The sequence below is a fragment of the Salmo salar genome, chromosome ssa21, assembly GCF_905237065.1.
Source record: "Salmo salar chromosome ssa21, Ssal_v3.1, whole genome shotgun sequence".
NCBI lineage: Eukaryota > Metazoa > Chordata > Actinopteri > Salmoniformes > Salmonidae > Salmo > Salmo salar.
Window position 1 is genome coordinate 9,379,730 of NC_059462.1, and position 13,982 is coordinate 9,393,711.

At 45.5% G+C, this 13,982-nt stretch overlaps 1 protein-coding gene across 4 annotated transcripts in view; it reads left to right on the forward strand.

Moving 5' to 3' along the window:
- hecw2a (HECT, C2 and WW domain containing E3 ubiquitin protein ligase 2a) overlaps window positions 1-5,362 on the forward strand; it is a 48,983-nt gene extending 43,621 nt beyond the window's left edge. For all 4 annotated transcript variants that reach the window (XM_014163921.2, XM_014163918.2, XM_014163920.2 and 1 more), the window contains exons 27-30: window positions 103-217; window positions 492-577; window positions 884-996; window positions 2,730-5,362. In XM_014163921.2, coding sequence (XP_014019396.1) covers window positions 103-217; window positions 492-577; window positions 884-996; window positions 2,730-2,841 — 426 coding nt within the window. In that variant the 3' untranslated portion in view covers window positions 2,842-5,362. The remainder of the gene's footprint in view (window positions 1-102; window positions 218-491; window positions 578-883; window positions 997-2,729) is intronic.
- Window positions 5,363-13,982: the final 8,620 nt, after the last annotated feature.

Consider the following 13,982-nt stretch of genomic DNA (forward strand, 5'->3'; position numbering starts at 1 on the left):
TCCTAATGTATTAGGAGTATATTAGTATTGTGATATGTATTGGCCAGGTGGTAATGTCTCTGTAATAGAAAATGTATCAGAATTGTGACATGTGTTGGTCAGGTGGTGGACGTGAGGCTGGTGTCTGTGTTTGATGCCAGAGAGCTGGAGCTGGTGATTGCTGGCACTGCAGAGATTGACCTGGCAGACTGGAGGAACAACACAGAGTACAGAGGAGGTAGAGACAGGGGAGCAGTGGGGGGCAGTCTTAGCCTTGGAGAGTCAGACGGTGTGGGGGCACATTTTTCCAGCCAAATAGTAACACCCCTGATTTATATTCATCATCTAATGTTAATGTTAAAGATTTAGATCATGACTTTGATGGAATCAGGTGTTATTGCTTGGCTCCGCACAACTCATGGGCACCACTTTTGTTACAGATTGTGCTTCTAAGAACAGCAGGCTTATTTTGGTCTACGGCTGATCGGTACACCTTTCATCTTTCTCCCCAGGTTACCATGACCACCACATAGTCATCCGCTGGTTCTGGGCAGCAGTGGAGAGGTTCAACAATGAGCAGAGACTCCGACTGCTGCAGGTACTACTTTTCAAGGGACACTCCAATAGAGTTTGATACTGACAAAAGGCTGAGCTCCCCAGTCTTAACTTTGCTAACTCTTTATTTTTCAGCCCTGTTACCACTGGTATTTATCTGGTGTTGAAGTTGATATTATTTGGTAACATTTGGAACTTCCTGGTACAATTAATCCCCTAGTGACCGATAAATAATTCCGGGTAATATTGACATAATTGCCCTGTTAACATGTAGTTTCTCAGCGAATACCTGGTCATTAGGCACTAAAATAAAATGTTACCTAAACGGGGATTGTATATGTCTCCTTAGTTTGTGACAGGCACCTCCAGTATTCCCTATGAGGGCTTTGCCTCCCTCAGAGGTAGCAATGGACCACGAAGGTTCTGTGTGGAGAAGTGGGGCAAAATCACCTCCTTACCCAGGTATAGTACACCCCTCTGTCTGTCTGTCCATGTTTGCCTACCTGTCTATATGAGCTATTCTTATTTGTGTGTGAGATGTGTGCACATAAATTACTGTGTGTGCGGGGCGTGTACAGTCGTGGCCAAAAGTTTTGAGAATGACACAAATATTAATTTTTACAAAGTCTGCTGCCTCAGTTTGTATGATGGCAATTTGCATATACTCCAGAATGTTATGAAGAGTGATCAGATGAATGGCAATTAATTGCATAGTCCCTCTTTGCCATGCAAATGAACTGAATCCCCCAAAAACATGTCCACTGCATTTCAGCCCTGTCACAAAAGGACTAGCTGACATCATGTCAGTGATTCTCTCGTTAACACAGGTGTGAGTGTTGACGAGGACAGGGCTGGAGATCACTCTGTCATGCTGATTGAGTTCAAATAACAGACTGGAAGCTTAAAAAGGAGCTTGGTACTTGGAGTCATTGTTCTTCCTCTGTCAATCATGGTTACCTTCAAGAAACCACGTGCCGTCATCATTGCTTTGCACAAAAATGGCTTCACAGGCAAGGATATTGCTGCCAGTAAGATTGCACCTAAATCAACCATTTGTCGGATCATCAAGAACTTCAAGGAGAGCAGTTCAATTGTTGTGAAGAAGGCTTCAGGGCGCCCAAGAAAGTCCAGCAAGCGCCAGGACCGTCTCCTAAAGTTGATTCAGCTGTGGGATCGGGGCACCACCAGTACAGAGCTTGCTCAGGAATGGCAGCAGGCAGGTGTGAGTGCATCTGCACGCACAGTGAGGCCTTTGAAGGACCTTTGGAGGATGGCCTGGTGTCAAGAAGGGCAGCAAAGAAGGCACTTCTCTCCAGGAAAAACATCAGGGACAGACTGATATTCTGCAAAAGGTACAGGGATTGGACTGCTGAGGACTGGGGTAAAGTCATTTTCTCTGATGAATCCCCTTTCCGATTGTTTGGGGCATCCGGGAAAAAGTTTGTCCGGAGATGACTAGGTGAGTTCTACCATCAGTCCTGTGTCATGCCAATAGTGAAGCATCCTGAGACCATTCATGTGTGGGGTTGCTTCTCAGACAAGGGAGTGGGCTCACTTACAATTTTGCCTAAGAACATAGCCATGAATAAAGAATGGTACCAACACATTCTCCGAGAGCAACTTCTCCCAACCATCCAGGAACAGTTTGGTGACGAACAATGCCTTTTCCAGCATGGAGAACCTTGCCATAAGGCAAAAGTGATCACTAAGTGGCTCGGGGTAACAAAACATAGATATTTTGGGTCCATGGCCAGGAAACTCCCCAGACCTTAATCCCATTGAGAACTTGTGGTCAATCCTCAAGAGGCGCGTGGACAAACAAAAACCCACAAATTCTGACAAACTCCAAGCATTGATTAAGCAAGAATGGGCTGCCATCAGTCAGGATGTGGCCCAGAAGTTAATTGACAGCATGCCAGGGCAGATTGCAGAGGTCTTGAAAAAGAAGGGTCAACACTACAAATATTGAATCTTTGCATCAACTTCATGTAATTGTCAATAAAAGCCTTTGACACTTATGAAATGCTTGTAATTATACTTCAGTATTCCATAGTAACATCTGAAAAAAATATCTAAAGACACTGAAGCAGCAAACTTTGGAAATTAATATTTGTCATTCTCAAAACCTTTGGCCATGACTGTATATTATGTGTATCTGTCAGTGCTCTCCTCTCACTCTGTCTGCCTCTCTACAGGGCTCACACATGCTTTAACCGTCTGGACCTCCCACCGTACCCTTCGTTCTCCATGCTCTATGAGAAGATGCTGACAGCCGTGGAGGAAACCAGCACCTTTGGCCTGGAGTAAACTCTCCAAAATGGCTTCCACAGCCAGGGGTCAAATTGAGAAAGAAACCCCCCCCCCCCCCAGCTTGGCTATACCTCCTGCCTCTGATCCCACACTTCCTGGAATCACGTTACTGTTCCATTACCTGCACTGATGCCCTCCATTTGATTCCTGTGTACAACAACCACACTTGTGCTTTATCTGTTTATTGGCCTTGGTTACTTGATCTCCCTTTTCCTACAGGGGCTCAGCCTGCCCTTCAAGTCCAGAGACACCTCTTCCTAATACCCTATGCTTCCTCCTGGATTGACCCCCTGCTCTGGACCTCGGAACTGTGTCTTTCTACTCTGGGACTGGAGACTATGTACACTATAATACATAATGGACTAATTCCTTGTCTTCAAACACACACTCATTCACTCTCACACACTTTCAAGATGACTCTCATGATTAATTTCTGAGGGGATTAAATTGTATGTCACAGCTCCTAAGGTGCACCAAAGGCATTGACTCACTCCAAAACACATTGTACTTTTTTTGGGGGGGTGGGGGGGGTCATTTTAGCAGACGCTCTTATCCAGAGCGACTTACAGTAGTGAATGCATACATTTCATTTCATACATTTATTTTTTTTTTTTTTTGACTTCTTACTTGACTTCTTATGCTAGACTACATGAGCAAGGCTCTAAAACTGGCACACACTAACTCACGATAATAAATACAATTGTAGGGTCACTCTTTTTCAAAATAAATTAGATGCACTTTCTCATACAGATATGTAGCTCCACACACACTGAGACATTGCCTAACAAGGCTCTATTTCTCACTAATGATATTGCCTCCCATCCACTGAACTGATGAATGTATCACATAAAAGACAATGTATGAAACTTCAGCACCTCTGGCTTGCTGTAGTAGGAGGACTGAGGAGCCTTTGCGGCCAAAGAAAAATAAACACCGGAGCCGCACCAGGAAGTGGATCACTTAAAATTTGTGGAATATGGAAGCCGAGACTGAAAGTGGCACCGGACACGTGCCTTTTTATGAGAGACACTTTCACTCAGTGTTTTGAGGAGGGTTGGTTGGGGACCCGATAGTGGGGCGCACCCATTTCTTCCTCTTGGGTCACAGCCGAAAAGTTGTAACGAGAGACTTTGTAATGTTTATTTGGTCGGTCAAAAGAACATTCAAATGGCTTTAGGTGTGTTACACACAACAAAAACAGAGCTACAACTCTTTAATTGTATTCTAAAATAGTTCCAGGATACAAACACGAGGGCAGCACATGATATGGTACTTACTTCAGTACCGTACACACAGCTATGGAAGCATCTTTAAGCTCGGGACATACACTACACACCTACACAGATGCTTATGATTTCTTGAAAGCACGTGTTCATCCTGGTTTTGGACTTCTCAGTGCATAACCCCTACCCAACAGACTCATTCAGACACACACACACACTTTTTATGTGTGTACGCATGATTACAACTACTGTACAGAGGTCTGTGCGAGCTAGACAGACAACCCGGGCTGGAAGCCCCACTGTGATGCATTGTGGAGGAAGACTTCATATCTCAGCCTGACTTGAAACTGCATGCAAGGTCCATCTCAGCAACTCTGTGAGCTGCACTGAGTCCGGGACCCCTAAAAGGTGTTGTGTTATATCTCGATATTTGCATGCCGAAATAGTGCAACACAAGTCTGTCCTTAATAGCTTTTGCATGAGGATATCGCAATTGATGTTGAGAAAAGGGCGGGAGGAGCCGGGTATGAACTGTAGGGTATGCTGCTATAATGCGTTATAAATGTGTCCGTGATGAGGTGGACGCGGTTAAATAAATATTTAGGTTTTGTGCCACATTGTTTATGGCTTCACAATTGTGAAATGTTATAAGCATTATGTTTGTTTATATGAAGGGTTATGACTAGTGTTACCGAAGTACTATGGCAACACACTTTAAGGGAATTGTTTTGTTACATTCATGAGATCACCTGTCTTGATGATAGGTTAGAGGTCATGGTTCATGGCTACACAGAGAACCACACGGTGTGTGCTGGTCCTGTATGTCTCATCCTTGTGTACATGTATGTCTGCACCTGTTGTGGGTGTGTGTAAATATATATTTTGCACCGAATGTACCAAAGGTTTGGGGCTTGCATAGCCAACCATGTCTCCCTAATTCTGTCAGGTTGACAGAATTAGGAATGACCCCAGCCTCGGCCACACATCCCCTTGATTTTAGAGGGGCAGCTTCATTGCATGCCCAGTAACCCTTCACAACAGGGTTTAAATAATTTCTGCCAATCAATACATTTTCCACGCTAACATTTTTCTTCTGCTGCAAATGTCCAAATAAGAATAAAGTCAGTTTGCTCCTCACCCAATGAGGACAAAGCTCACCGCCACCACCACTCCCCATGGCTGATCAATTACCAATAGGATTGGACATCTGTGTCAGAACTACACTCTATGCAAAAGCTCCTGTATCTCTCCATTTCACCACCATTATTGTATTAAAAGACAATGACAAATGTCAAGTTTTAATTGGTAAGTTTTAATTAGCGATACATGAATGCGTGTTTTCTTTCTGTGTATCTTTAGAGAGATGAACCAGGGGCTCAGCTCGTGAGCCCAACGCTTAGAGAGCAGCAGATGAAGATCTACAGCATAGAATGGACATGGTTTTCTGTTCTATAAGATAGAGAATATCTCTCCTTCTGTCCTATATATTTCTTTCTGCAGAAATAAACAAACACATATCTTATTTTAACTGTGCATTCCACAAACAACATCTATAGGAAAATATGAAAATACCCAGGCCCAACTAAACAATTCAAAGGCAAAGTATGTTTTTTTTGCTGATCAATAATTGTATTGATGGTTTTCAGCTTTTTGTGCAATACATGTCAGAATGACCCTGTCCTAGGGAGACAATTGTTCTGTGATCAGATAACACAATGTTATTCTCTTTCAAGTAATCGTTTCGGTATTTCACTTATGGGATACGCCCCCAGCGTATTCTTCAGAAGCCTTTGCTAAACTACACCAGCCATGATTGGCTGGACGTCGAGACGTGTGCGTCGGGGAAGGGTGTCCCTCCTACACGCCAAAAGGTCAGACGCAGCGTCTCTGAGTCATTCTCATCAGAAAACTTACCTCGACACGGCTGCATTTTAGAGAGTTAGCTAAACTGTTCACAGACGTAAGCTTAGAACTTGCTCGCCGGGCCCGATTCTCTGGACTGTGCGGTGGTGGCAATTTTCCATTTCCTTCGCCATAGAGGAAAATTCTTAGAGGGAGGAACGGGTACTGTGACACGGCTACCTCGTTCACGACAAAGTTGGCTGTACCCCAACAGTGACTAGTCGTTAGCAAGCTAGCCACCACGCTAGCTAGCTTTTGTGGTTTTACTCAGCTTAGTGTAGCTATTAAAACATTTTATATTTTTTCTTATGTCATTTTGGAAACGATATCCGGCCATTTGTGTGCCACAGAGTGAAAACTAAAACATAGCATCCCAGCTATGGCAACAAAAGCATCTCCCACTCCAAACGAGTGGAAGCTCCTGGCACGAATCTGCACCTGTGAAAACAAGATATCGGCGAAGGATACCAACTAGGTGTGCTCCGCTTGCCTCGGGCTGCAACATGGCCAGGAAGTGTCAGTCTCCCTTGGCTCCTGTCCACACTGTGCCCTCTTCACTGTGACTATTCCATGTGAGAAATTGCCAATAAACTGACGATCTCGTACAACGCTGTGTACTACTCCCAACACAGAACAGTGCAAACTGGCTCTAACCAGAATAGAAAGAGGAATGGGAGGCCCCGGTGCACAACTGGGCAAGAGGACAAGTATATTAGTGTCTAGTGTGAGAAACAGACACCTCACAAGTCCTCAACTGGCAGCTTCATTAAATAGTACCCGCCAAACACCAGTCTCAACGTCAATAGTGAAGAGGCGACTCGGGATGCTGGCCTTCTGGGCAGAGTTGCAAAGAAAAAGCCATATCGCAGACTGGCCAATAAAAAGAAAAGATTAAGAATGGCAAAAGAACACAGACACTGGACAGAGGAAGATCAGAAAAAGTGTTCCGGACAGACATATCTAAGTTTGAGGTGTTCGGATCACAAAGAAGAACATTCGTGAGACGCAGAAAAAATTAAAAGATGCTGGAGGAGTGCTTGACGCCATTTGTCAAGCATGGTGGAGGCAATGTGATGGTCTGGGGGGGGGCTTTGGTGGTGGTAAAGTGGGAGATTTGAACAGGGTAAAAGGGATTTTGAAGAAGGAAGGCTATCACTCACAACGAACTGACTTGTTGAAAAGGTATGGATGCTTCCGGGTTTGGAGCGAGTAGGTGTGCTGCACTTCGCTCCGCAGGTAATATTACATCTCATTACATTACAACGGTTTGATTTGTTTGATCTGAGCAATTTTTTAGCTAGCTACTTATGTCTTTGTATCGAAGATAATTGTGTAGTTTAGAGTAATTATCGAGGTTAGCTAGCCAGCTATTTTCATCCGCCGCGCCGCGCCACCATTCTCCTACTTAGTCAACACTGCTAGCTAGCCAACTTCTACCGACTAGCAGCACTGTAGAAACTAATAGAAACTAATACATTACAACGGAACGATTTGATTAGTGTAGTGTTAGCAAGCTACATAGTTGTCTTTGCATCTAAGATAATTGTGTAGTTTAGAGTAATTATCGAGGTTAGCTAGCCAGGTTAGCTAGTGTTAGCTAGCTACATAGTTGCCTTTGTATCATGATAAGGTGTAGCACTGAAACTATCGAGGTTACCTAGCCAGCTACACTTTCAAACAAAGTCAACAACGCAGCCACTGCTAGCTAGCCTACTTCACCAGCCAGCGGTACTGTATCATTTTAGTCATTTTAGTCAATAAGTTGTCTTTGTCATAGTTTGATAATTGTGTAGTTTAGAGTAATTATCGAGGTTAGCTAGCCAGCTATTTTCGTCCCCCGCGACGCCATTTCCAAACCTAGCCAACTATTACCGACGAGCAGCATTGTAGAAACTAAATACATTACAAAGGAACGTCTTGATTAGTGTTATGTTAGCTAGCTACATAGTTGCCTTTGTATCATGATAAGGTGTAGCACTGAAACTATCGAGGTTACCTAGCCAGCTACACTTTCAAACAAAGTCAACAACGCAGCCACTGCTAGCTAGCCTACTTCACCAGCCAGCAGTACTGTATCATTTTAATCATTTTAGTCAATAAGATTTTTGCAATGTAAGCTTAACTTTCTGAACATTCGAGACGTGTAGTCCACTTGTCATTCCAATCTCCTTTGCATTAGCGTAGCCTCTTCTGTAGCCTGTCAACTATGTGTCTGTCTATCCCTGTTCTCTCCCCTCTGCACAGGCCATACAAACGCTTCACACTGCGTGGCCGCTGCCACTCTAACCTGGTGGTCCCAGCACGCACGACCCACGTGGAGTTCCAGGTCTCCGGCAGCCTCTGGAACTGCCGGTCTGCGGCCAACAAGGCAGAGTTCATCTCAGCCTATGCTACCCTCCAGTCCCTCGACTTCTTGGCGCTGACGGAAACATGGATTACCACAGATAACACTGCTACTCCTACTGCTCTCTCCTCGTCTGCCCACGTGTTCTCGCATACCCCGAGAGCATCTGGCCAGCGGGGTGGTGGCACTGGAATCCTCATCTCTCCCAAGTGGACATTCTCTCTTTCTCCCCTGACCCATCGTCTATCGCCTCATTTGAATTCCATGCTGTCACAGTTACCAGCCCTTTCAAGCTTAACATCCTTATCATTTATCGCCCTCCAGGTTCCCTTGGAGAGTTCATCAATGAGCTTGACGCCTTGATAAGTTCCTTTCCTAAGGATGGCTCACCTCTCACATTTCTGGGTGACTTTAACCTCTCCACGTCTACCTTTGACTCATTCCTCTCTGCCTCCTTCCTTCCACTCCTCTCCTCTTTTGACCTCACCTAGGATAGGATAAAGTAATCCTTCTAACCCCCCCCCCTTAAAAGATTTAGATGCACTATTGTAAAGTGGTTGTTCCACTGGATATCATAAGGTGAATGCACCAATTTGTAAGTCGCTCTGGATAAGAGCGTCTGCTAAATGACTTAAATGTAAATCACTCCATTTTGCAACGCCATGCCATACCCTGTGGATGGTGCTTAATTGAAGCCAGTTTCTTCCTACATCAGGACAATGACCCAAAGCACAGCTCCAAACTATGCAATAACTATTTAGGGAAGAAGCAGTCAGCTGGCCAGCACAGTCACCGGATCTCAACCCTATTGATCTGTTGTGGGAGCAGCTTGACAGTATGGTACGTAAGAAGTGCCCATCAAGCCAATCCAACGTGTGGGAGGTGCTTCAGGAAGCATGAGGTGAAATCTCTTCAGATTACCTCAACAAACTGACAACTAGAATGCCAAAGGTCTGCAAGGCTGTAATTGCTACATATGGGGGATTCTTTGACGAAAGCAATGTTTGAAGGACACAATTATTTCAATTAAAAATCATTATTTATAACCTTGTCAATGTCTTGACTATTTTTTCTATTCCTTTTGCAACTCATTTCATGTATGTTTTCATTGAAAACAAGGACATTTCTAAGTGAACCCAAACTTTTGAACGGTAGTGTATGTATATTTGTAAACAACAGCTGGTGCATGAAACCTAAGGAAGTCTCAAGGTTTTGCTCGCCTGAGGTAGAGTATCTCATGATAAGCTGTAGATCACACTATTTACCAAGACAGTATTCTTCTATATTCTTTGTAACTATCTATTTACCACCATAAACCGATGCTGGCACTAAGACCACACTCAATGAGCTGTATATGGCCGTAAGCAAACAGCAAAACGCTCATCCAGAGACGCCGCTCCTAGTGGCTGGGGACTTTAATGCAGGGAAACTTAAATCCGTTTTACCATAATTCTACCAGCATATTAAACGTGCGACCAGAGGGGGAAAAAAACTCTAGACCACCTTTATGCCACACACAGAGACGTGTACAAAGCTCTCCCTCGCCCTCCATTTTGCAAATCTGACCATAATTCTATCCTCCTGTTACCTGCTCACAAGCAAAAACTAAAGCAGGAAGTACCAGTGACTCGCTCAATACGGAAGTGGTCAGATGACACGGATGGTATGCTACAGGACTGTTTTGCTAGCACAGACTGGAATATGTTCCGGGATTTTTCCGATGGCATTGAGGAGTACACCACATCTTTCACTGGCTTCATCAATAAGTGCATCCATGACGTCGTCCCCACAGTGACTGTAAGTACATACCCCAACCAGAAGCCATGGATGACAGACAACATCCGCACTGAGCTAATGGGTAGAGTTGATGCTTTCAAGGAGCGGGACTCTAACCTGTAAGCTTATAACAAATCCGACGAACCATCAAACAGCCAAAGCGTCAATACAGGACTAAGATTGAATGGTACTATACTGGCTTCGACACTCGTCAGATTTGGCAGGGCTTGCAAACTATTACAGACTACAAAGGGAAGCACAGCTGCAAGCTGCCCAGTGACACGAGCCTACCAGATGAGCTAAATTACTTCTGTGCTCATTTTGAGGCAATTAACACTGAAACATGCATGAGAGCATCAGCTGTTCCGGACGACTGTGTGATCATGCTCTCAGTTGCCGACGTAAGACCTTTTAAACAGGTCAACATTCACAAGGCCGCATGGCCAGACGGATTACCATGACGTGTACTCCGAGAATGCGCAGACCAACTGGCAAATATCGTCATTGACATTTTCAACCTGTCCCTGACGGAGTCTGTAATACCAACACCCTAGACCCACTCCAATTTGCATACCGCCCCAACAGATACACAGATGATGTAATCTCTATTGCACTCCACACGGCCCTTTCCCACCTAGACAAAAGGAACTCCTATGTGAGAATGCTATTCATTGACTACAGCTCAGCGTTCAACACCATAGTGCCCTCAAAGCTCATCATTAAGCTAAAGACCCTGGGACTAAACACCTCCCTCTGCAACTGAATCCTGGACTTCCTGATGGGCTACCCCCAGGTGGTAAGTGTAGGTAACAACACATCCGCCACGCTGATCCTCAACACGGGGGCCCCTCAGGGGTGTTTGCTCAGTCCCCTCCTGTACTCCCTGTTCACTCATGACTGTGTGGCCAGGCATGACTCCAACACCATCATCAAGTTTGCCTACCACACAACAGTGGTAGGCCTGATCACCCACAATGATGAGACAGCCTATAGGGAGGAGGTCAGAGACCTGGCCGTGTGGTGCCAGGACAACAACCTCTCCCGCTATGTGATCAAGACAAAGGAGATGATTGTGGACTACAGGAAAAGGAGGACCGAGCAGGACACCATTCTCCTCAATGGGGCTATATTGGAGCAGGTTGAGAGCTTCAAGTTCCTTGACCGCCGTGAATAGGGCACGACAAAGCCTATTCCCCCTCAGGAGACTGCAAAGATTTGGCAATGGTCCTCAGATCCTCAAAGGTGCTATAGCTGCACCATCGAGAGCATCCTGACTGGTTGCATCACTGCCTGGTATGGCAACTGCTCGTCCTCCGACCGCAAGGCACTACAGAGGGTAGAACATACAGCCCAGTACATCACTGGGGCCAAGCTTCCTGCCATCCAGTACCTCTACCAGGCGTTGTCAAAGGAAGGCCCTAAAAATTGTCAAAGATTCCAGCCACCCTAGTCATAGAATATTCTCTCTACTACCGCACGTGAAGCGGTACCGGAGCGCCAAGTCTAGGTATAAAGACTTCTTAACAGCTTCTATCACCAAGCCATAAGACTCCTGAACAGTTTATCAAATGGCTATCCAGATTATTTGCATTGCCCCCCCCCTTTACGCTGCTGCTACTTTGTTTATCTATTCAGAGTCACTTTAACTCTACCTTCATAACTAAATAAATAACTTCACAGATCTTCATTGTAAAGGGTTTAAACACTGTTTCCCATGCTTGTTCAATGAACCATAAACAATTAATGAACATGCACCTGTGGAACGGTTGTTAAGACACTAACAGCTTACAGACGTTAGGCAAATAAGGTCACAGTTATGAAAACATAGGACACTAAAGAGGCCTTTCAACTGACTCTGAAAAACACCAAAAGAAAGATCCCCAGGGTCCCTGCCCAGGGTCCCATGCCCAGGGTCCTCTCATCTGCGTGAACATGCCTTAGGCATGCTGCAAGGAGGCATTGCAACGTCCATACTGTGAGACTCCTAAGCCAGCGCTACAGGGAGACAGGACGGACAGCTGATCGTCCTCGCAGTTTCAGACCACGTGCAACAACACCTGCACAGGATCGGTACATCCGAGCATCACACCTGCGGGACAGGTACAGGATGGCAACAACAACTGCACGAGTTACACAAGGAATGCACAATCCCTCCATCAGTGCTCAGACTGTCTGCAATAGGCTGAGAGAGGCTGTACTGAGAGCATGTAGGCCTGTTGTAAGGCAGGTCCTCACCAGACATCACTGGCAACAACATCGCCTATGGGCACAAACCCACCGTCGCTGGACCAGACAGGTCTGGCAATAAGTGCTCTTCACTGACGAGTCAGTTTTGTCTCACCAGGGGTGATAGTCGGATTCACGTTTGTCGTCGAAGGAATGAGCGTTACACCGAGGCCTGTAATTTGGAGCGGATCAATTTGGAGGTGAAGGGTCCGTCATGGTCTGGGGCAGTGTGACACAGCATCATCGGACTGAGCTTGCTGTCATTGCAGGCAATCTCAATGCTGTGCGTTACAGGGAAGACATCCTCCTCCCTCATGTGGTACCCTTTCTGCAGGCTCATCCTGACATGACCCTCCAGCATGACAGTGCCACCAGCCATACTGCTCGTTCTGTGTGTGATTTCCTGCAGGACAGGAATGTCAGTGTTCTGCCATGGCCAGCGAAGAGCCCGGATCTCAATCCCATTGGGCACGTCTGGGACCTGTTGGATCAGAGGGTGAGGGCTAGGGCCATTCCCCCCAGAAATGTCCTGGAACTTGCAGGTGCCTTGGTGGAAGAGTGGGGTAACATCTCACAGCAAGAACTGGCAAATCTGGTGCAGTCCATGAGGAGGAGATGCACTGCAGTACTTAATGCAGCTGGTGGCCACACCAGATACTGACTGTTACTTTTGATTTTGACCCCCCCCCCTTTGTTCAGGGACACATTATTCCATTTATGTTAGTCACATGTCTGTGGAACTTGTTCAGTTTATGTCTCAGTTGTTGAATCTTATGTTCATACAAATATTTACACATGTTAAGTTGAGGACAGTGAGAGGACGTTACATCTTACCTCAATTGCCTTGACTAACCGGTGCCCCCGCACATTGACTCTGTACTGGTACCCCCTGTATATAGCCTCGCTGCTGTTATTTTACTGCTGCTCTAATTATTTGTTACTTTTATTTTTTACTTGACACATATTTTTCTTAACTGCATTGTTTGTTTTTCCCCACCTAAAATTGTTTTTATTGTTACATTTTTTTATCCTGTTTCTCCCCTATCCAATTGGTAGTTAGTCTTGTCTCATCGCTGCAACTCCCGTATGGACTCGGGAGAGGCGAAGGTCGAGAGCCGTGCGTCCTCTGAAACACAACCCAACCCCCAACAGAGGGTGCTGCTGCAATTCGCAGTCACCCCACCTCGATTAGAGGGATTTATATACACTCAGACTCAGGGGGAATCAGCGTGTGTCCTCCGGGAGGAAATCGCAATGCTATAGAACAGTCAGCTGCTCTTGGAACACCTGACATTTCTAGGTTTCAGAATAAACCCATTGAAGAGCGTTCTGATTCCCACGCAGACTGTTCCTAGGTTTAACCCTAGATTCGGTATCATTCAAAGCTCGCCTTTCAGTGGAACGTATAAGAACATTCCAGAATTGCCTAGCACTGTTTCACACAGGGTACCTGGTCTCTTTCAAAACATGCTGAGGCTGCTAGGTTTGATGGCATCAGCTTTAGTAGTCATCGCATTAGGACGCTTGAATATGAGAGGGTTTCAATGCTGGGTCTGAGCCCAATACGTCACAAACATCAGTGTACAAATCTCAATAGGTTGCACTGCACTCCTGGAGACACCCGACATTTCTGTAACAGGGTGTCCAGATGGGCACTGTTTTATCCA